General features: G+C 42.2%; 1 protein-coding gene across 1 annotated transcript in view; it reads right to left on the minus strand.

Moving 5' to 3' along the window:
• The window catches only part of ATG10 (autophagy related 10), a 59753-nt gene that overhangs the window by 8964 nt on the left and 28279 nt on the right, over positions 1-22510 (minus strand). The window contains exons 4-5 of the mRNA XM_058044164.1: positions 13098-13224; positions 6610-6707 (exon numbers count right to left, since the gene is read on the minus strand). Of these exons, the coding sequence (XP_057900147.1) occupies positions 6610-6707; positions 13098-13224 (225 nt within the window). The remainder of the gene's footprint in view (positions 1-6609; positions 6708-13097; positions 13225-22510) is intronic.

Genomic DNA, 22510 nt, shown 5'->3' on the forward strand with positions numbered 1-22510 from the left:
TTTAAATGCAATGCACAGCACTGAAACAGGTTTTTCCAAAGAAGTAAAAAATAATCAAGAGAATCAATACTATTACACTGTAATTTGTTCGATTAATTACGAATCTGCATGGAAAATATTACTGAATTTTCATTTCAGAGTAACTCAAGTAACAATAGTACTGAGACTTGAAAGTGTGTCCTGAATTATGCCCAAGAAACTGGCAGGGAACTCCATACTGCTTTCATCTCTGCATGTAAATTATTATAGAATACTGGAATGGTTTGTGTTGGAAGGAACTCAGAGCCCATCCAGTGCCATCCCTGCCATGTCAGGAACACCTTCCACTGCCCCAGGCTGCTCCAAGCCTGGCCTCGGGCAGTGCCAGGGATGCAGGGGCAGCCCCAGCCGCTCTGGGCACCCTGTGCCAGGGCCTGCCCACCCTGCCAGGGAACAATTCCTCATTGCCAAGATCCCGGCCAGCCCTGCCCTCCGGCACCGGGAGCCGTTCCCCGGCCGCCGTCCCCGCGGCCCTCGGCAATTGTCCGTGTCCATCTTTGCCGCGGCCCCTTCGGGCCCCGCGAGGCCGCCCCGAGCTCGGGCCAAAGCTTCTGGTGCCCGGGTGAGCGATGGCAGCCGTGGCGGCCTTTGCTGCCGGCAGAGCTGCTCCATCCCCGTGCCCGTGCCGGAGCCTCCTCTGGCCCGGCTGCAGCAGCTGCAGCTCCTTGCTGGGCCGGCCCGGGGCTGGGGCAGCTCTGCAGGTGGGCTCTGCCTGAGGGGCAGAGGGGCAGAATGGCCCCGGCCCTGCTGCCCCCGCTGGGCTGGGCCGGGCACGGGGCTCGGGGCTCGGGGCTCTGGGCTCTGGGCCCGGCACGGGGCTCTGGGCTCAGCACAGGGCTTTGGGGTCCCAGCCCAGGCTCTGGGGTCCCAGCCCTGCCCCACAGCATCCCCAGGTCTCCTCCAGGGCTGCTCCCTCTGCTCAGCCCAGCCTGCGCTGGTGCTTGGGAATACCCTGACCTGGGCCCTGCTGACCCCATGGTGCCACCACTCGTCCCTGGTCTCCACCTGGACATGGACTCGCTGACCCAAGTGTGGACCAACTGCCCAAGTGTGACCACTCAGCCCCATCCCTCACTCACCCAGGGGTTCATCCACCAAACCCATGGCTATCCAACTCAGAGACAAGGATGTCATGTCAGACACTGTCAAATGCCTCTCACAAGTCGTGACAGATGCCACCAGCTGTACCTCTGTCACCTGTTTATCCATTAAACTTCTGTATTTACATTTAGTATTAGTTCATTATTTGGTCTTCTCCCTCTATTAAATTAGTTGGACTAGATTATTGTCCATGAAGTCTTATGGGGAAAAGCATGACTAAACTGTAGTGCAGCTGAACATTAATAATCAGTGGCTCAATTAATAATCAGTTTTAAAATAAAACCTCCTTGGTAGCCTGTACAATATTATAGCCTGGTTTAAACCCCAGGAGTTCAACACATTGTAGAAGATTTTAGTGGGAAATAAATACCGACCCAGCTTTTCCATAATTGTATCTTCCCCTGTCAAATAGCTTTCCAGTCTGTACTGGTAAGACTCCCTTTTCTCACGAAGTTGTACTAATAATTTTCCAAAAATATTAGCAGGGGATCCATAGCAACTGTTGATGCAACTCAAATTCGTTAGGAGCGATCCTAGCAACCTTCTGTTAAGAAATACTGTATACAGCCACCCCCACTTAGCAAAATCCCACAATATGGCAAGAAAGATTTATGTGTCTAAGAATAGATACCTTACCACATTTTTCAAAATGACTGAGCCGTAATGATTTAAATCCTCCCTATCACATTTTCAGCAAGATGTGCCTCTACAACACTGTATCAATGTGTTCTGTTCAGAGTTTTGACTCTTTCTCCTCTTTTAAATCACACTATTAACATCCCTGACATTTTAGAAATAATGTTTATTGATTTTCCTGTTAACACTGCTATAAATTAAGTGATGTAATGGACAGGATTATTGAGGTACTATAAAGAATGTATCCTCCAGATTCCTAACTCCTGGCTGAAAAAGACTCTGGATTAACTCAGAATAGGTGCAGTTCTGTGCTGTGATTTCTGTAGTTTAGGTTTGGTTGAATACTATTGATATGACAAAAAGGACATACTAAAACTACCTGCTAAGTATCAAATGACAGAAGAAAACCACCTCATTTAGCTGAAACTGAGAAATGAATGGTTGAGAAAAAACAGACGCAAAATTCCTGACCACTCACTACTCAGAAATGTAGGATTTCACCAGTATCAGAGTGGTCTGAGCTACCTTCTCTGCAGCAACAGTAAATGGCTAAACCAAGAAAATGCTGATTTATTGCTGGCAAATCCCGAACCAAGGTGCCACACATGAAATGTGTCCCCTCCCATGCCTGGGAGCACTTTGGTAGCAGAAGTAATTGCATCTGAACAGGGGTGGTTAAAAAAGGAGTCATGTATGGACACATGTGCTCCACAGCTTCCAGAGCCCTTTGGAATCCTGACTCACAGATTAATTTTTTCAGACTATTTCTGCAGGACCTTCAAGTCACCAAGTTTTGCTCTTGTTTTATGGGGTAGTTTTTCAGCCCCTGAACCTCCTGTAATAATGCAATTCGATTTCTACCCTTGGATGTTTGGTTTTACATTCCATCACCACTAAGCATTGATTAAGCCTTAGCACATATTCTTGATTGTGTTTATGACTTTGTTTCCTCAGGGGAAGGTCAGCCTTTATGACAACATCACTCTGTTAAAAGCAAAGCTGTTGGTGATGCTACTGACTGTGATCAGCTTCATTCATCAGCTTACAAAATTCTCTTGCTAGTTTGCTTCCACACAGGAAAACATTAAAGGAAGGCACGGATTAGCAGAAGTAACAAAAATCAAAAATGGACTTGGGCACCTGTGTTCATAGAATTAATTACATCAATACTCAGTTTCATCATAGTCTTAAAAACATATCTGTCAGAGTGTTCTCTCCCCCTGTTGAAGTCCTTCTGCTTTGTCTACACTTTTATAAATATCCATCAGGGCAAAAAAATTGCAAAGAATCAGTAGTGCCTTCACCCTTTTTTTTTTCAATCCCTTATTCCACTATAATTAAATTTCAGAAGGTGCTTGAGAAATCAGTGGGCCTCATTTTACATCCTAGTAGGTGACTGTATCCCTCAATCCAGCACTCTGTGGAAAAAATACCTGGATGTGAAGGCTACACCAGTGTCCTGGATCTTGATGGAGGCACTTCCAAACAGGTGTGGAGCCCTCAGCCACAGCAGGGTGAAAATTCTTGCCCTGACAATGCCTATCCCACACCCATCCTAACAATAAAAGCTTTTCAGTCTTGCACTTCCAACTTCACAGAGAACACCCAATCAGGGCCACACAGCCAGAGGTTGTGGCTATAACCACAGAGTCACCCTCTGCTGCTTCACATCTCCCACCCACCTTCTGAGGTTTCCAAAATGATATAAGGTCCGGTGCAGCCTCTACAAATTAACTCAGTATTAGTTATCTGTTGTGGTTTTTTTTAATTCCTGGTTCTTACACCACACACTACTATGTGACAAAGTATGATCACCTTCATATTGGGGAAGATTTGTCCCCGTTTGTCTCATTTCTGTTTTCCACTTTATGTTCTTTTTTTTTTTTTTTTTTTTTTTTTTTTTAACTTCTTTCCTGTTCTTGGGGAATTTTATTCTCTCAATTTGCCTCACCATTTAGCATTTGACCATGGCACTTTTGGGCTGCTGCCTTCTTAACTGGCCCATTACACCTGCTATTTATTTTCTTCATTACACACAGAGGGCCCAATAAGTTTGAGCTGTTTAGACAGTACTACTATGTATTTGTGTATGCTATCTTATAAATAACTAACATAAATATTATACATCATACATATAATATATGTTTATATGGTATTTAAATTACTAATAGACATAAATAACACTAAAAAGCACCCACGAAGTTACAAGTAAACAATTCAGGAGATGGGGCTGCAGTATCTGTAATTCCACTTCTGAATCCTCCTAAAAAGAAGCTGAAAATCACAGTTGGCAACATTTCTGGAAGGCAACAGTAATCCATAAATACTCCTTAATTTTCCTGTCATTGCAGAATTAAGCCACTTCCAGCTCACACACATCTTACCAGGTGTGCTAAATTGATGTCATTATAAGTCATCAGGAAATACCCACAGAGACCTGTAGCAACATTTGGAAGTTTTGTTAAACAGCTGTGTGTTCTAATTGATTTGTATTATTTAAAACAGCTAAAGCAAGTTATCGCCGGATGTAGAGAAGGGATGACTGAAGACCCCAGGGAGATTTAACTCACAAGAAAGCCAATCACAGGAACTTCATCTGAGCATTTTAAGATTATTACTAGAGGAAGTGCAATTAAATCATCACCATTTATCAATTATCATTATAAAATACTATGCAACTGTATCATGTTGATTTATTTATGAGAAGGTAACTAGTTGACTTCTGCTTTTTTGCAGTAATCTAGTCAGGAAAAATATTTCAGGATGCTTTCTCTGGAAATGAGCATAGCTTTCCACCATTATCAAAAGTAACTACAAAAGTCCAAATTTTACCTAAAATCTGCACATGTCAAATATCTCCACTCTTTGCAGCTTGTCTCAGTTCCTGAGATGTATTTCATTATAGATGTATTCTATCACAGGGAGTATACACCAAAATGTAGTTGTATCAGAAATGTGCACAGGTCTGACACCCTCATTTCATAAAATATATGGGGGAAAAAAGTCCCAAAAAGTCAGTAAGCCTTTCTTTTCCTGGCCTGCCAATCACAGTGCACATCAGCTAGCTCTAGTTAAAAGTTAAGTAACATACATGTTACCCTTGGCAAACTCAATTTTTCTTCCCAGTGGTGGAGTGCTTGTGGCATCTAAAATTTGTATCTCTTTTGGATTAAAATCCTAAACCATTTTTTATTCTGCTACTCATGTGCACTGAGTGCTCAAGCCTGATTTGATGAGTTTGCCCAGTGACTTGCATTATAGGATCTGTGTCCCTGCAGGCAAAGCCTAACCCACATAACAAAATGGGTCAGCAGAAAAGCAGCAAGGCAAGACAAAACTGTATTTCAGTTCAGAACCCTGATTCATTTGACAGAGAAAAGCAGTTTTTTTTCTTGTAGACCTGATTCTTGCTTTGATCTGAGGCTTGCAGGCTAGTTTTCATTATCTTCCATAATCTCCTTATTTCACAGAAAGTCACATTTTGCAGCTGTTATCTCTGCTAATTTCTCCAAAATGTTCCTCCTGTGTTTGTCAGTGCACTCACAGCTGACTGTACCACCTCTGGAGAGTGTCCCAGAACCAGACTCATCACTCCACACATTCTGCCACCCAAAACTCGTGTTTCTGCAGGAATTTGTGTGTAAGTATCCCACACACACCTCCAGTTATTAGATGCAGGACAGTTTTTACTTTACTGTCCCTTAAGAAGCAAAAATAATCCCCGTGTGGGAGTGACCTGAATTTCCTTTTGGCTTCCACAACTCTGATTTCACACATCCCAAACATCCCATTTATACTTTATTCTCAATAGTGCTGCATTATTACATCAAGTTATTAAAACCCAGTTTCCTCATCTTCATTCACAGACAAACCAGGTAATTAATGCTTCATGTGAAAAGTGTGTAGTATAGGAAGCTGCCAGCTCACAACTGGAATTCACACATGCACAGCAATCACCAGAACACCCATGGCTTGGCAGCTTCTCAGGAAGCTGCTATAAGATAAATAATAGTCTGTGGCTGCAAAAAACAAGAATTCTGCTTGTGTTCCCATGGCTGAGCACCATCTACAAACAGGCATCCTGTAATTAAACTGTGTTATTTGAATTAAGGGAGCACCTGTAGGACGTGGTGGATGTCACATCTTTGTCATGCTGCTGTGGCAGGAGACCTGAGTGCCTGGAAACAGCTGAAATAAAAAAATCAAGCAAGGGAAGGGGAGGAAGAAAAGACACATTAGTATCTTGGTCCAATGGGGAAAAAATTCACAGCTGGAGAGTCTCAATTCTTTGTCAGGTTTGTTCATGAAACCTGGAGCAAAGGGAAGACATCAGAACAACCAGCTCAGCTCTGAGCTATTAGACAGCACCAGCTTATTTTAGGATAGGAAACCAATTTTCTCTTGTTCAATCCTGAAGACTGCAAGTCTATTTAAAACTGAAAATTACACACAGTCTTTTTTGGTAATTTGATTACCAGACAATCCGAGAAATGTTACACTGATATGTTTTATTTACATAAACAAGTCTGCTTTTGTATTTACCCAAATTCACAATTACTCAGAAACTGCCTGAATTTTTGAGGACTGGCTTTGCAGAAGTATTTTAAATGTGAGATACTGTCAAAGCAAGCCTTAAATGGTGAATACTTATATATCCTTCAAAATCCAGGACTGAAACTATTGCTGGTAAATGGTTCAGCACGACATGATATAGACATATACATTTTTTATTATTTTATTTTTTTCCCTTCTGTGTAAGGGAGGATTAAGACCACTGAGGATCAAGGCATATATTTCATTCCCCCACTTCATGAAGGACCAGAGGATTCTCACCTGCTGCGTAATAGTGTCCCAGGGCCCCTCCTGCAGACGAGCCTGGTAGGATGCATGAACACTCCCCCATATTTCATCCAGAGTTAAAGGCCTTCCATCTGGAGGAACAAACAACCACCTTTAGCCAAAGCTCTTGGACATGCTGTGTCTTTAATACAGAACAGCAAAATTAAAACTGAAATCTGTTCAAATCCTGGCTGAACGTGCACACAGAACCACCCTAAATTCCCTGTTTGGTTTTCCTCTCTGTCACCTGAGAGTAACAACTCACTGTGCTGATTGTAAGGTGTGAAGTGTAACTGGCTTTGTAAAACAAAGCTTTGGTAAGGTGGATTTAAAACCACAAAATAACATAATGAAGAATCATCTACTGTCAATATATGCAACTCATAGTGAGAGAGTGAAGAAAATCTAAGGAACAAAATTCTGCAGATAAAATTTTTGTGTGTCCACAATGTTTTCTTGAGCTGCATTTATATAGCTTTACGTCATCAGGTTTTTAGCTGTGATGCCAGAATTATGCCAAGATATTAGTGTCAAGCACTTAGAAAATAAGCATGTCTATTTTAATGAATATTTGTTTATGGCAAACAGAGTATTTGATAGACTTTCAATAAGTAGCTTCATCTTGGCATTTGTCAGGTGTCAGAAACCATCATCCTCAGATAATCAGTTTTATTCTACTGACATTTGCATGTTTGTAAAATGAAAAAGATTTATTCACACAATTAATACTTGAATGCCATGTTTAGACACAAGTTCAAACCAGCTGCCTACAGCCTCTGTTTTATTTTCTGCACATATATATAAAAAAACCCAGGAAGTTCCGAAGCACCATATAGTAGAATCACATGGCAAATGAAGTCTCTAAGGGGGTAACAGCATATTAATCAGCTTTTCCACACTATTTCTATGAAGGTAAGACTTGTTAGACCATCACATCCACTGCCTTGTGATGACAGACACCAGAGTTGTGCTGGGGACAGTCTAACATTCACAAAGAAATTTGCTACAACAGCATAAATTTATTTCAGAAGGGTGTATTTACACTCAGATCACCTGTGTGCAGGTGATATGAAATGCCATGCATATCTGCAATTTTGTTCTCAGCAGAGAAAGCCCAAGTGTAAAATCTGCAATAACACGTGTTCTAGTGCAACACCTGATTTGCCACTCTAGACATGCTCTGTACACCTTTCTCAATAGAATTTTTATAATAACACTGAGCAGATTCACGTACACATGCAATGGATTACTCTGACTCTGTTAGTCCCATTTTTATAAATTACCAGAATTTACTGAAATATTAACAATTTTATAGGTAAAAACAAGTTTTGTCTTTACCACATGGCAAATTCATTCTATTCACAAGCTCCCGGCCGTGCTCTAAACACACATCTGTATTCTTTGGGCTCTCTTACCCCCTTCTTCCCCCTTCTCACATGTTTAGCAGCCCTGTTACACATTCTTACAACCGCGGAGACCTCAGACATCCAGCTGGTCTGACAGAGCAGGCAGTAATTGTTGCTGCTGGCAACAAGGGCCACGGTGGCACCTGCTGAGCCAAGCAGCCTCTTGCCTTCCCTGTGCCTCTTTTCTTCCCTGGGATGGAGCTGAGCTGGGAAGTTCAGCCAGAACCTGAAGGAAACAGCAGCACCAAGCCAAGAGAAGGGGCAGGAGAAGAAGGTGAAAGCTCCAGATTCACACACCCATGCATTTATTTAGTCACCATCCAGCCACAAGGACACAGCTTGCTGTGTGTCCCAAGGCTTACCCCAAGTTCAGCTGGGATAGTTTTATTATTTACACTGTTTAGGCGACAACAAATGTTTCTGAGACAAGCCATCTTGACTGCGCAGCTGGGGTTAACTCAATCACATATTCGCAAGTAAGAAATAGTTAAAGACAGAATACTGAGTGCCCTCTCACAGCAGCAAGGTGAGGCTGTCAGACCACACAGGAGCTGCATTCTCAGCTGGATCTTAATTTCTGCAAAGAGCAGAAATTCTTTAGGCAGACAGAATTCCATATTTATTTTCAGATAAAATTTTCAGGCCTCCCAAGTCACTGTATTCTATTTTCTTCATGTGTAGTGAGGGCTTTTAGTAATTTCAGAGATTCCCAATTAAAAGCTTTTAACAATTTCTAAGATTTTCAGTTAAAGGTTATTTTAGGCTTTGGGTGAAATGGTGCACAAATTGTTGAGGCTTCATTCTGATGTATTTTATAAAGAAACAATATTAAAAACCACTACCAAATGAGAAAAAAAACTCCTACAGCTGAAGAGAATATATGATCACAGAAATTATTCAATTTCAGTTATGTCCAAAGCCACAATAAAACCAGTTCTTACAGGATACAGTCTTTAGAGCAGCTGTGTTTCTGAGAAAGGACACGGTGGTTACATGTTTTTGAGCTCAGGAAGTAAATCTGTATTCTGGAAAGCACTGCAGTCAGGCTCAATGTGGTTGTGAATACAGAAAGTCATGCCTTCAGGGTTGGAGGAAGTTGCCCTATCTCAGAAGCTCCCTCTCTCTAACCACTGATTAGCATGGTTTTTATTGGCAGGGATTTAGCTGCCACTGAGCTGACAGAGTGTTTTGAGCAGGTCAGCCTGAAAACCTCATTCCTCTTCTCTTCTCTAGAGGAGTGAGGGTGCAGTCCTTGTTGACTCCCATTAGTCCTGCTCTTTCTTTTCAGTGTTTAGCCAGCTTTCCTGCTGCTTCCTCTGCCTTTGCAGGAAAAAGGAGAACTGTGAGACAAGCCATTATTTCCCCTACACACAAGGGGTGATTCCTGCCTGTGCTCACCTGTGCTGCTGATACCTCACTGTGGGCTTTTTAATGTATGGCAAGAGGGTTCTGAATGCCTGGCTTCAGACGGGGATGGCTCAGGAAAAGACTGAAGCTCCTTGACATCTTAAAGAGTAGGAAAAGAGGAAAATACTCTGCTGATTAAAGAAAGCTTACTGGACCTAGCTCAGCCCATCTGGCTGATGCCAGCATTGAAGGGGAAGGATAATTGCCTACACCATCTGTCTCCAAGAGGGCTAATTGCTGACATCAGATATCAGCAGGGGTTCATGCATTTCTTCAACTACCTATTTGGTAGTCTCAGAAGCCAGGGGAAGAAAGAGGGGCTCCGTTTCTGGATGGTATGGCAGGCACACGGCTGATTTTGGAGAAATTAGCCTCTGCCCTGAGCTCCTGACACTTGACTGTGACTTCAGCAGGTCTGAAATTAGGAATAAATACCACGTGGCAAGTATCATGAGGCAGTTAAAAATGTTTCTTATGTATATACACACTGCCTAAAAATATCTTCTTGTACCCTATAATGTTCTCAAACACCTTTCCAGACAGTCTCATCATGCTTAATCACTATTTTCAACTGAAGTATTTGTCCTTGCACAGAACAACATCTTCCCTGTAAATCCATCCCCTGAGATTATAAGAAAGTTTAGATGTCTCTCAAAATGTTTTATTTGTGTTGCAATCAAAATTTCAAACCTTACCTTGCACCACCTTACATAGCAAACTTTATTTCACAAACAACAAAAAAAGGTCAAAAGACGAGTTAAAAGAAAATAAGTTATTAATCCAATTTAGACAGCAAGGGCAAGGATATAATGCAACTTTTTTTCCCTTCTGCAGAAGAAGTGATCTGTAATGCCTGAACATCAGTTCTAGCAGAGAGGAGTGAGAACTGGATGTCTTCATTGGCACAAGCTCCTGAGGATGCCAACCAAGCTGGAGATCACAGGAAAATCCCCCCAGCAACTCCACGGGGGAGCCTTTTTCCTAGGAGGGGCTGAGAGACCAGGTAAATGGAAGCTGCACTCACATGCAGCAGGAGAAAGGCAGGATTTCATTGATTCCAGCATTCTAGAGAAGTTTGTAAAGCGTCTGCTGGAGCGCAGATTTGGACAGGCTGGCATCAGCTGCTGTTATACAAAGGGAGGAGGTGAATGCTGCAAAAGCCTCAGCCAGGCTGAGCAGAGCAATCATTGTCTCCCAGGTGTGATGGGCATTGCAGACACTGCCAGGGAGGAAGCAGAGCTCTGAATTCCAGCTCTGTGCCCTGTGCTGGGGAAGGCAAGACAGGGCAGGGCTGTGGAACCACTGGAAGGATTACAGAAGCCAGCTCTAATTAGCACGGGGATCGGTATGGGCAGGATCCCAAGAGAACCAGGAGCAGCTCACAGGAGACTTGTGAGGAACCCTTCCTCTTACTGAGCCTACAAACAATGGTAGGAATTTAGACTAGGAAACTGAGGTGAGTCTTGGGGAGATTGTTCCTTGATTAGTGCTGGTGAGCAGTGCAGTGAGCATTGCTGATTGTCTGACAAACGAAGTGAGGAGCCCATCACATGGACTATTACCTCAAGAGAAAAAAAACTCAGGGCATTTCCCAGAGTTTTCCTCACAGCAGGTTTGGGACAAGACAAAGGATACTCTGCTCAGGTATCTCAAGTGATTGTGTGCCAGCTGTACATTTCCAAAAATCCCACTTTGGGACCTTCAGACAGCACAGCACAGGCAGACCAACAATGCGCAGGGAAGACAGAAACCTTCATTTTCAAAAGTAAGCTGCCCATAATTAAAATCAGAGAATACCAGCTGGTAACACTGTAGGAAACACACTTACTGCCAGCATTTAGTATCCTACTCCCTTCAAGAGTCAGATATTGTTATAATTTAAAAGAGAATGCAAAATGCTGAAGAGAACCCAGGTGACCTTCGGAAGCATCTAAAAAAAGCCCTTGTTTTCCATTGTGAAAGGTTCCCAAGAAGTGTTTTAAAGGATAATTGTACTTGTAGGAGCAATTACAGTTCTATACTGCAAGGGGAGCTGTTGGCACATAATACCATGATTGTGCATTAGATCATCCACTGGCTCCTGTAATATCCACTTCCAGCTATAAGGAGTCATGTTTCAACACCTCCGATTCCCTGGTGCTGACAAGCTAAACAACTTGTTTTGTCTCTGTGAGCTCTTCTCTGGTGATTAACTGCTTATGGTGAATACTAATTACATGGAAGTACAATACAGTAGAGATACTGTCCTACTTCCTCTACCTGCACCATCTCCGTCCTCTTCTGTAGAGACACTGCACTATAAATTCAGCAAAAATCAAGAAGATGACATTTTTCAGGACCACAAATAGGCTAACCCGTCTCTCACAGCAAAACTACCTTCATCTTCCTGTCTGCACAATAAGTTCAAAGGCAAAAGCACTGCACGTTTGTAAATGCCTGTAATAATGCTGGAAATAAATTTGCAATAGGATGTGTGCAAAGGGGTTTTGGTGGTGGTAAAGGCAGAGCAATGTCCCCAGTTCCCCATGTCCCACTCTGAAAATTTACCCCAAATTATCCATTCCTGAAACTGCACCTCAGACTAAAATCTTTCCACCAGGGAGCCGAAGAGAATCTGCTCTTCAATTTTGAATCTGAAGTGCTTTTCGAAACGCTAACACTGCAAAATTAGAAACCATTAAACAATATAAGGCAGAGAGTGATTAAATCTACCAAACACATTCAAAGCAGCTTAAGCTACTTTTTAATTAAAAAGGAAAAGATATCACTGGCAACATTCAGACATCTTTATCTAGATAAAGTTAAGATATTATTCAAAACACAGAAGATGCTGATCACAGAATCATTTAGGTTGGAAAAGAGCTCTAAAATGGTCGAGTCCAAGGCTTAACCCAACACAGCCATGCTCATCGCTCAACACTGTCCCCAGGTGCCACAAGCTGGTCCTGCTGGCCACACCACTGCAGGCACAAGCCAGGTGCCCCTGGAGCACAGGTACACAGGCTTGGGGCACAGAGCACAGCCAGGGCTGCAGCGTGATCACTCTGTGCCTGCTGATTAAAGAAGTGACACCAACAGTGGCCTCCCTGGGAGGCTGAGTGTCTCTCCTTCCTGCCCTGACAGGATGGGGGCTGAAATCACAGTGGCTACAGCCACAGAGCTGTGGGTAGCAAGATAAACATACCAGGGAGGGGACAGTATCAGACTGTTTCAAGTGCCAGCTTCAATACAAAACAAAAAGTCAATACCTTATTGGTATTATTTTATTTTCCCCTAAACAGCAAATTTAAACAGAAAACAGCATACATTTTAAAATACACATTTAGACCCCAGCCTTGTGGCTCAAGCACTGTGGTTACGTCCACTGATTGCCCAGCCCAGTTTAAACCTGCAGCACTAAGTTTTTGTAGTCATTTCAAGAAAAGAACAAGAAAAATGACCGGCAGTTTCAGTCAACCACAGGCAAGATGCCAGGAGCCAAAGATCAGCCTCCCTCGGGCTGAGATGATATCATCTCCTCCACGGTCCTGGAGCTCTGAGTCCAGAGCACTGAAAAACCCTCTGGTGAGCAGCCTCACCTCTTGGTTTCTTATTACATCTCTTCCTCAACTTAAGACAAGGTTCCCAACACCCAGTGCACGCAGCACGTGGGGTGTGTGCTGGCCTTACCCAAGAAGCAGGCTCTGAAATACAGCACAGGCACCTGGTAGCTGCTGGAGTAGAGGACGTGGTACTCGTAGCGAACCACTTCTTCCGTGCCGCACACGCCAGCGGCCTGGCACTCATCCGAGGGCTCCTGCAACGACACACGAGGCCACAGCAGCACGTCAGCCCCTGCTGCTGTGCCCGGGGAAATTGTCATGGGCTCGGTAAACGTGCGCAACAGAAATGACGGCGGCCACCGCTTCCACTGCACTGCTCGTGAAAACCCACAGGGGAATTTCTCAACGCCAGCAAGAAAATCAGAGAGGTCTGAAACCTACAGACATCTTACACACTCCCTTCCACAAACTCTCTGCAAGCCATTCCAGAATTGAGATCATTCTAAGCTGCTCTCTCTAAAATCTTCATGGCACAGGAACTGGCACAATAAGGGGACTACAGCTGTACCTGTCCTCATTACATTCAGTATAGACCATTTTAGAAGTGTATCCTTAAATAATCCGGTTTTGCTTGCCAAAAGACAAATCAAATGTATCCACCAAAAATCCTCTGATCTACTTTCTTTAAAGGCTTTTTGCCAGGAGTTGCTTTTACTAATAATATAAAATGTATCATATAATGTAATTATAATAATAACATAAAATGTAATAATAAAACCGACAACGTTTTTTTTCCCCCCGTTAGTGTATATTCCAGCTGTAAAGTACTAAAGTTTGTGGTAGATTTGAAACAAATCAAAATAGATGAAACTAACTGCATTGAGATATACCACAGCTGCAGCACGAATTTCACAACATTTCAAATTAATATTCCAACAGTGCTAAGCACACAGTTGTTTGGACTTTTCTAAAAGCTGTCATAACTCAATGTCTCTGAAAATGTAACCATTAAATTAATAATGCCATTAAGATTAAACATAAGAACAAACTTTCCAAGAAGACATTCTGGGTGTGGACTTGTTCAGTGCTCAAACCCCCAAATTTACATGCATGAACTAAGCAACAATAATGCCCCACAGGTTGGGTGTGCATTTCATGACTTGGCTATTGCCAAGCAACCCTGAATATTGGCTAATGGTATCTGTCCAAGCAAAACAGAAAAAGACTGAGCAGAAAAGAAGAAGAATGATCAGCATCCTCTGATCATTATGCTCATACAACACACCAGAAATTTAAAGATATTTTGCATTTTTATCCCACATCTTTTATCCAGTCAGCAATGGATGAATTGATATATGAAAAAAATATAAAAACTGATAAACTTTAACAGTAACTACACTCAAGATACTTTCAGGCTTTTTTCCTGATGTAACTTTCCCCAGATTTCATGCATCGGGCACCCAGATGCTGCTGAGGCAGAGGCACACAAGTCCACAAGTGAAAGCCCAGATCTTGGGGAGCTGCACACCAAGGAACTGCCCAAACATTTCTGGACACAAAGCGAGAAGATCACAGATGGCCACGGAGCAGAGGTTCCCTGGTAAATCCCAGATGCCTGCAGGGAAACGGCTGATTTTGCTTATGGGGAAACAAGTGCCTAAAGCACTAAATGGGAATGTTTGAAAACATGCTCTTCTGGGTTAACCGAGTTTTAAAAACTGTATGTGAAGAAGTCAACCTGCCAGAAGGACAGCGTTGATTGCTGTTCCTGATGCCACAGGCCACACAAAGACAGGTATGACATTCCCAGTTCCCACATTCATGAGTGACAGACCAAGAAGGGATGTTCCTTCCCACCTCACACAAGCCATACCCAGTGGTTATATGTAAAACACAGCTTAAAAAAAAAATTGTTCCCTATATAACACTGACCCTTCTTTAAAATTGATTAATGCTTCAGTAAGAATAGCAAAAGAGACCATCAGCAGCCTGTGGGAAAAGGAAACAAAAAAACCAAACCCAGGTACAGTCAGGGTGGGGAAGAGAAGGAGTCTGTACTCAGAGCTGAGCCTACATGGTGCTTCTCAGGCATTAATGTTTCATCAGATACCACGGCCTTGCCTCCTGCTTAGTCACCAGCTTTCCCTGCCCTAAAAGATACTTCTGGAAATGGCAACCCTACCTGTTCCTGTGTTAAATACCACTGTTCTACAAAAAAGACTGTCTGCATACACTGCATTCTGTACGTAATGGTAAAATGACTAATTTGTGACTATTTTAGATCTGCACACAAAAGCAAATAGCTGAATCCTTCTCAGGGCTACTCTAATCCCCCTTCCTCTCAGGAAACAGCAATTTCACGTTTTCTGATTTAAAAAGACACATCGCTGATGTGCAATCGTGCTCTTTACAGTCTCTGCAAGTACAGCCCACAGTATTTTTGCAGGCAAAGTACATTTTGTAGCCTGCAAGTTTCGATGGTATCTCTGTAGCTGATGAGATGAACTTTGCTGATGAGATGAATAAAATGAGTACAGTCATTTTAGGTGATCTTAGAAACAGCTAAAAATCTACAAATGGGTCACTAGAACCAAGGAGCCTCAGACAGTTTTATATCAGCCCACAAGACCTCATTTTCACTCTTTAACCAGCTACTGATAAAGCCATAAATACAAAACACAGGTGTAACTTATTTTTAAAAAGCAAAGCTGACACTTTATTTTTAAATATGTCATGACAGCGTATTTTAACTCTTTCTCTGAATAATTGTTCTCATTTTTTTCCTATTTATATTGTTGTTCTGACTCTTTTTGAGCTGATGCTGAATTGTAGTTGCTGCACTGGACAACACTGAAATCAAATTTAAATTTGGATGGTATTGTAACTGCTGCAAAACATTCACATGTACAAACACCACAAAACAAAAGAAAAAACAAACATCAGCCTTAAAAAATGTCATATACAACACTAACCAAAAAAGGCATTGTAACCAAACTGAAAAAAATATTAAAAATTATTTGAAATTAAAAATTATATGAAGAAACTTGTTTCTCAATTTTTTTGTTTCTGATTTTGAAATTTACTTGCATGCCTGCCATGCTTCAAGTTAAAACTGTGAATCCAGGACTGACTGGCTGTTTCCTAAATAAACTGGGAAGCTGTCATCAGGAAGCATCTGCTCCTCTATTGCTCTCAGGTAAAATCACTCCTGTGCTATCATAATGGACTATTGAGCAGATGTTTAAAAGCAATGTATGTATTAGAAAGAAGATAAGCAGCAACTATCTAATTAATTACATTAGTTTCATCATAAATGAATTACCACTGATTTTAATTGATATAAAATTGTCCTCAACCTTAAGGTATCCCCAAAACAAATTAAGTTGATTTGTTCCTTTTAAAATGCTAAATTATTTAAATCAATAGGTAACAAACATTGCCAGGTGCCATTCTGAAGGCAAAATAACATATTTGTACTATTTCTATTCCTCCTGATGAGGAAGGCAAGTTTAAAACCTGGGGTAACAAGTTAATTTGACAGCAGGAGAGAGTAAATTGTGGTTTTGGGTAGTTTAGGGCAGCAGGGCAGCAGGGAGGTGTGGGTTAAGGTGCCTTTGGAGGGAGACCATGAAGGAAAGGCAAGGCAGACAGGCTAAGCTGGGAAGGTGACAGAATCACTTAAAAAAATGGATTTCCCTCCTGACACCAAACATTTTCCTATCTCCACCTCACCTTCAGAGGCCCACTGAGACAGACCTTCTTGCTCAGGCCTGAATTCCCTTGGAAATTACGAAGCAGGCCCCCTTTTGGGGGAAAAGATAGGAGAAGTGGCGCAAATAAACATTTCTCCTGGACGTCCAGACACTGTTGCCTTTTCCCAGTTCCCACATTCCACATCCCCTTTCTTGCTGCCGTGGCCTCTGATTGCTCCTGCCTTGTCCAGGCTCCTGGGAGATGCTCCTGCAGGAACACAGCAGGACTGGGAAGAGGTGACACAGGCACAGGTACTGGTAATGCTGCTTTGAGAGTGAGGAGGGGAAAAAGGAGATGCAACCCAGATTAACAGGCAAATTTGCCTTCATTGCTTGGAATGCATGTAGATCTAATTTCATTTCAGCCTCTGAAGTAGAAAGAGTATCATTCTCCCTCTCTCTTCAGGGGTGCAGAGCCACCACTGAAACACAACAACTTTCAGGAGCAGGTCTTTCAACACTCCTCCCCTGGCAAACAGGGGGATTTGAACATGGAAACTGAACGGGAGGACAGTGCTCATCAGAGAGAATTAAAGCAGGCTGATGAGCAGGGCGTGGCCACGTGGTGAGATGTTATCTCTGTTCTCCTCCCGGCTGTTCTCCCAAGCATCCAAACTTCCAGATCCAGTTCTTGCTGCTGCCCCTGCAGGTCCAGTCTCTAAAGGGCATTTTCCTGCAGGTTTTGGTCCCTCCTGTGCAGGATTCTAAACTCAAATGAGACCTCCAGACCTTGTGGTGCCTTTGCCACCACTGGTCACTGGCCATGCAGTGTGGGGTCACAGTGGTCAGCAAGGTGACCCTGCCTGGGGAGGGGACACTCAGTGCATTTACTTACTGTCACTGTTTTTCATCACTACTAAATGCTCACACCGTGCTCAAATTCACAGGCTCTAATCAAAAGTAGCCCACTCTACCACAGCCTGTAAAAATGCAGGTATCTCCCTGAAGAATTTCAGTGTAATATGGATGTTGTACAAAACCCTTTACCACCAGCTGCACCATTTTTATGACCACTGATAAACTGCTCTCTTAAGTGAAGAGCACATGGGGAATCCAACCACCTCCAGGTGCTTTCTATTGCTGACATCACTAGTGACAGATGAGGAAAACACAAGGAAAGCAGAAGTGGTATGAAGCATAACTAAGTTATCTTATGGATTTATCTTCCGTGTGCAGCTAGAAAATCCTCCCCACTGTCTAAGGCTTCTTACAATTTAGTCATCCAAGTGAAGAACCTGGTTAAATACTCAATAACAGAGAAAGAAAGTGGCTTTTAAATCATTTGGTGATGCCTAAAATACTGTGTGCAAGGAGCTTTCTTTGCAAGACACAGCTGCCCTGAAAAGCCACTATGTCACCAGTAGAGTCAAGGTAAACAGGTAGTGGATCCCTGAAATACGTCGTTTTCCAAAGGGAAACCTTTGGACTGAACTCAGCACCCTGGCCACGACATCCAGTCATTTTCAAAATAACTTTTTCCCACAAAAATTCCCCCCCTCAACCCCACCCCAACCCCAAGCCTTCTGTTATTCACGGAATACCAAAACACCAAAACCAAGACTTCCATCCCAAAAAGATATGGCACATAACACTGCAGTAGCTCCTCATGCATGAACAATCATTTCTAACAGCTGGAAATTAGATTTGTCTTTTGATTGCCTCAAAAGCACTATCACAAGTGAAAGGAAAGCCTTTCCAAGCAAAAGAAGCAACGGACCGTGAAAACGGAACAGTTGTGAATTTTGTCTTCATATAAAGGTGGGGAGCTGTTACAAAATCACTCCTCATTCTTCCTGACTTGTCATATATAAAATGTAGAATCTGGCGGCTTTTCTCCTCCCACAGAAGAAACATTTTCTCTTGTTTTCATGTAGAGCGTACAAGGCTGGAACAGAGGCATGGTGTGTTCGGAAACCTCTTCTGGTGGGAATGACAAGAAATCTGAGAAGTGAGGCAAAGAAATCCAAGGAGACAGAGGGACACAGCTTATCTGCTGAGGGAAGATGGACCGACCCAAACTAACTACAACTCCTGAAGGGCAGCTCTCCCTGAAGCTATGGACACACCTTACAGAGGATCAGAGCAGCCCCACCTGGAACCACCTCCACTGCCCCCCGCCAATGTTCTATGCCAGTGTTATTCCTCAGGCTGAGGAATTCACAGCAGTCTTCTTTCCATGGAACTATGGTGGGATAAGGAGCAGTGAGTGGGAGATGGTGGTGCCTGTCCCCACTCATCTTTGCCACCCGCCTTCCAGGAACAATCACAGCATCCCAGGATCACTGGGGGTGGAAAATCCATCTCAGACACTGAGTCCCAGCTGTGCCCAGTGCCCACCTTGTCCCCAGCCCAGAGCTCCGAGCGCCACCTCCAGGTGCCACCTGCAGGGCTGGGCACTCCAAGCCCCCCTGGGCAGTGCCAAGGCAGCTCCTGAGCCCCCTTTCCATGGGGAAATTCCTGCTGTGCCCACCCTGAGCTGCCCTGGCCCAGCCTGAGGCCGTTCCCTCTGCTCCTGTCCCTGTTCCCTAGGCAGGAGCTGTGCAGAGCCACAAGGTCCCCCCTGAGCCTCCTTTTGAAGGATTTTCCCATCATTTTTGTCATTATCTTCCATTTGCACAAATTGGAGTAAGCTGCTGCTTTGAGGTTAAGTACTATTCCACAAGATTATTGCTTCTTCGGAACTGAAGTGCTTCCAGGACGGGGCTCTGTGCTTTACAACAGGCAAAAAAAGGGGAAAAAAATGCTACACTAGAAGACAACAGTAGCAGTTCAGCTGTATTTTAGGTCAGCTTTATTTTTTTAGAACAAGGATTATTATTTCTGCTTTGTGAATCACAGCAGCAACCCAGTTTTGGCCACGCTTAATTCAACAGGGAGACTGACAGCAAATGCCTACAAACCTTTACTTTTTAGAAGACAAACTCAAATCCTCATTAATTTCTCAGATGGGAAACTGTATGAAAACGATGCCAAGACTGACAGACAGTGTTTAACAGTAATTCTGGTGAAAAAGTTACAGACAGAAATGCTCAAATTATCACAAAATCTGGCGCTGTAAAAACAAGGCATTTGAAATTAAGGGTTGCAATTAGAAATGGCTGCACTGTGCCCACCCAGGACTCTCAAAGGGAGCAGCTCTGACACCAGGACAGTGACTTACTGCTAGAAATAAAACAATTGGATGCTGACCACTTGAAAAAGGAAATGGCATCTGATTAAGTTAATATCTGACAAAATGATACATCTTGAAAGTTACTTGAGATGCTAACCTAAGCTTGGCCATAGACTCTATTAGATAAGCACAACCATTAGAAACAATAATCATAAACAATGCGGCTTAATTAGAATTGGCTTATTTGGATGTGAGAGATCCAATCCTATTACCTACATGTTAGGGCTAAAGCACATGTGTTACTTTCTTTAAGAAAACAGAAAGATAATAATAAATTAAAATGATCTATTTCACATTTAAAATAGCGTGAATTCAAAAATTTTAGCTATCACTAAAAATAATTACAAAATTACTAAAAATAGTTGTGAAGTTACTCCTAAAATCTCCGAAAGAAAACCTGAATTTGTTCCTACACTTAGACAAAAAATGACAGCACTTTAAGATCCAGTGATTGTATTTGGAAACATCCAAGTATAATAACTACATTTTTTAACAAAGAGGGGCAGACCTTACCAAGTTAAGTATGTTCAGCTTTTGCTCACTCTTAAAACCTATTTATTGTATTCATAAATGATACAATAAGGATGCATTTAACTTCAACACTGTAATCACTGCTACAAAGAAAATACAAAACTCTGAACTCAGACTGGAGCAGGTCAAAAGCCCTAAAGTTCATTTTCAAACACAATATTCTGTAAGAATATTCTAAATAGTAACAAACACAAAGTTATCAAGTGTCACTGATCACAAACACACCAATTGTATATACTGGAGACATTCACAGTGGCTTCTGGAGATACTTCCTTTATTAATCTGATCTCAAAGGAAAACTGCCATGGAGTCTTACATGGTCTTTTCAATTTCCAGAAATGTGGTACATAATAAGTCTTGATGCAAACTTAACCACTTTGAATTTGCTTTACACTTCTTTAAAGCCAAGTAGAAAATCTGCATGAATTATTGACAATGTTTTTGTCTGGAATGACACTGACTCTTCCAACAGTCTCCATTCGAACTGTGCTTTATTTGACAAGAAAGCCCAGTACAGAATTAAGAATACCCAAATATTTCCACTGCTCTATGTGGTGGGAAACAGGGGGTAGACAGCACCCACAAGCACAATGACCAGACAACACCACTGTGGCAGAAGGGTTAAAAAACACCAAGAAATGGAACATAACTGCACTTGGCCAAGCTCATGGATTCTTACCAAATAAATCAGCATAATGGCTGAATTGTTAAATAAATTAATCTCATTTCAAGGAATTTTTCTTGTAGTTGAATCGCTCAGAACTAGGTGGAGGGACCTCAAGAAACTGTTCTGTATACAACTGTTCAATAAACATATCAAATTTTCCCTTCAAACTTTATAAATAACCTACATAAAATACTTCAAGCAATTAGCAAGTTGTTCCAAAAAAACGTTCAAACTCATTATCCCACAGGATGGGAAACAAGAAGCAAGGAAAGAGCCACTAATTGTACACATGTGCAGAGAAGGAGCCAGAATGTGGCTCTGACTGTTGGGACATTTTATCTGCTCTCATTTCCCTCAAAAGCTGCTCTATAATTTATTCCTTCCATTTGATTAAGGTATCTCAGGGATTATTCCATATATTTATCCCTATTTGCAACTAACTGAAATCATAGCCAAGACAATGAAGTACAGACTTGGTTAAATTCCTCTTGCTTCTCCAAACTGAGATATTCCAAGTGTCCTGAAGGCATTCAATTCCAAAACAGGAAGCCAGAGAGGAGAGCACTCAGTAATTCTAATCATGTGCAGATCTCTTGGAAAGTATTTTCCTAAACATTTGCTGCAAGAACCTTTAATTGTACTGCATGCTGCTGCCTGTACCCCAAACAGGGTCCCACAGCAAGATATTTACTACTTAAATTGTCTCTGGTAATGTAAAGGAATCAACTGGAGAATACGAGGACCATGCATCCCTAAATATTAAACTTCAGCCAAGTGCAAAACCAGGGAATTTGGGGAAGAAAAAGCAATTAAAAATATGTTAATATATTTTTAACATCCCATACAATGGCTTAATTCATAAAGCACAGGCTACAAATGGTAGTGTTGCACTAAAATCAAAGACAAGTTAATTGATTTTTTTTCTAACTTCAGTTTATAGGTTTCTGCATCTCAACTGCAATCCCTGAATGAATACTTTTAGAAAAAAGGCTTGGTGTCCATATGATATTTCAAACAGTACTGCTGGAGTCCCTACTCCATCATGTTTCAGGTAACAGAGGAGTTTCTGACTTAGCTGAGAGTGGAAGTAACACATCAGTGGATCAGGAATTAATGACCGCAGAAACCAGCTACCAGGATCTTTCATAAACTGAATTCCAGGGGACTCCACCCAATTTACAGACAAAAGGCTAATGATGCCTTTTTATATCAATTTGCTTGTTTTTGTAAACGTCTACACACCCATGCACAGCGTGAGTGCAGGTATGTGGAACTCTTCCTTACAGCAGACTTTTTTCCCAGAGGAAAGAAGCTCTGGATTTTGCCTTTGGATTTTGTAGAATTATGGAACCATTTAGGCTGGCAAAGACCTCTAAAACCATCGAGTCCAAATGCTGATAGGCATTCACACAAAACTG

Source organism: Melospiza georgiana, chromosome Z, assembly GCF_028018845.1.
Source record: "Melospiza georgiana isolate bMelGeo1 chromosome Z, bMelGeo1.pri, whole genome shotgun sequence".
NCBI lineage: Eukaryota > Metazoa > Chordata > Aves > Passeriformes > Passerellidae > Melospiza > Melospiza georgiana.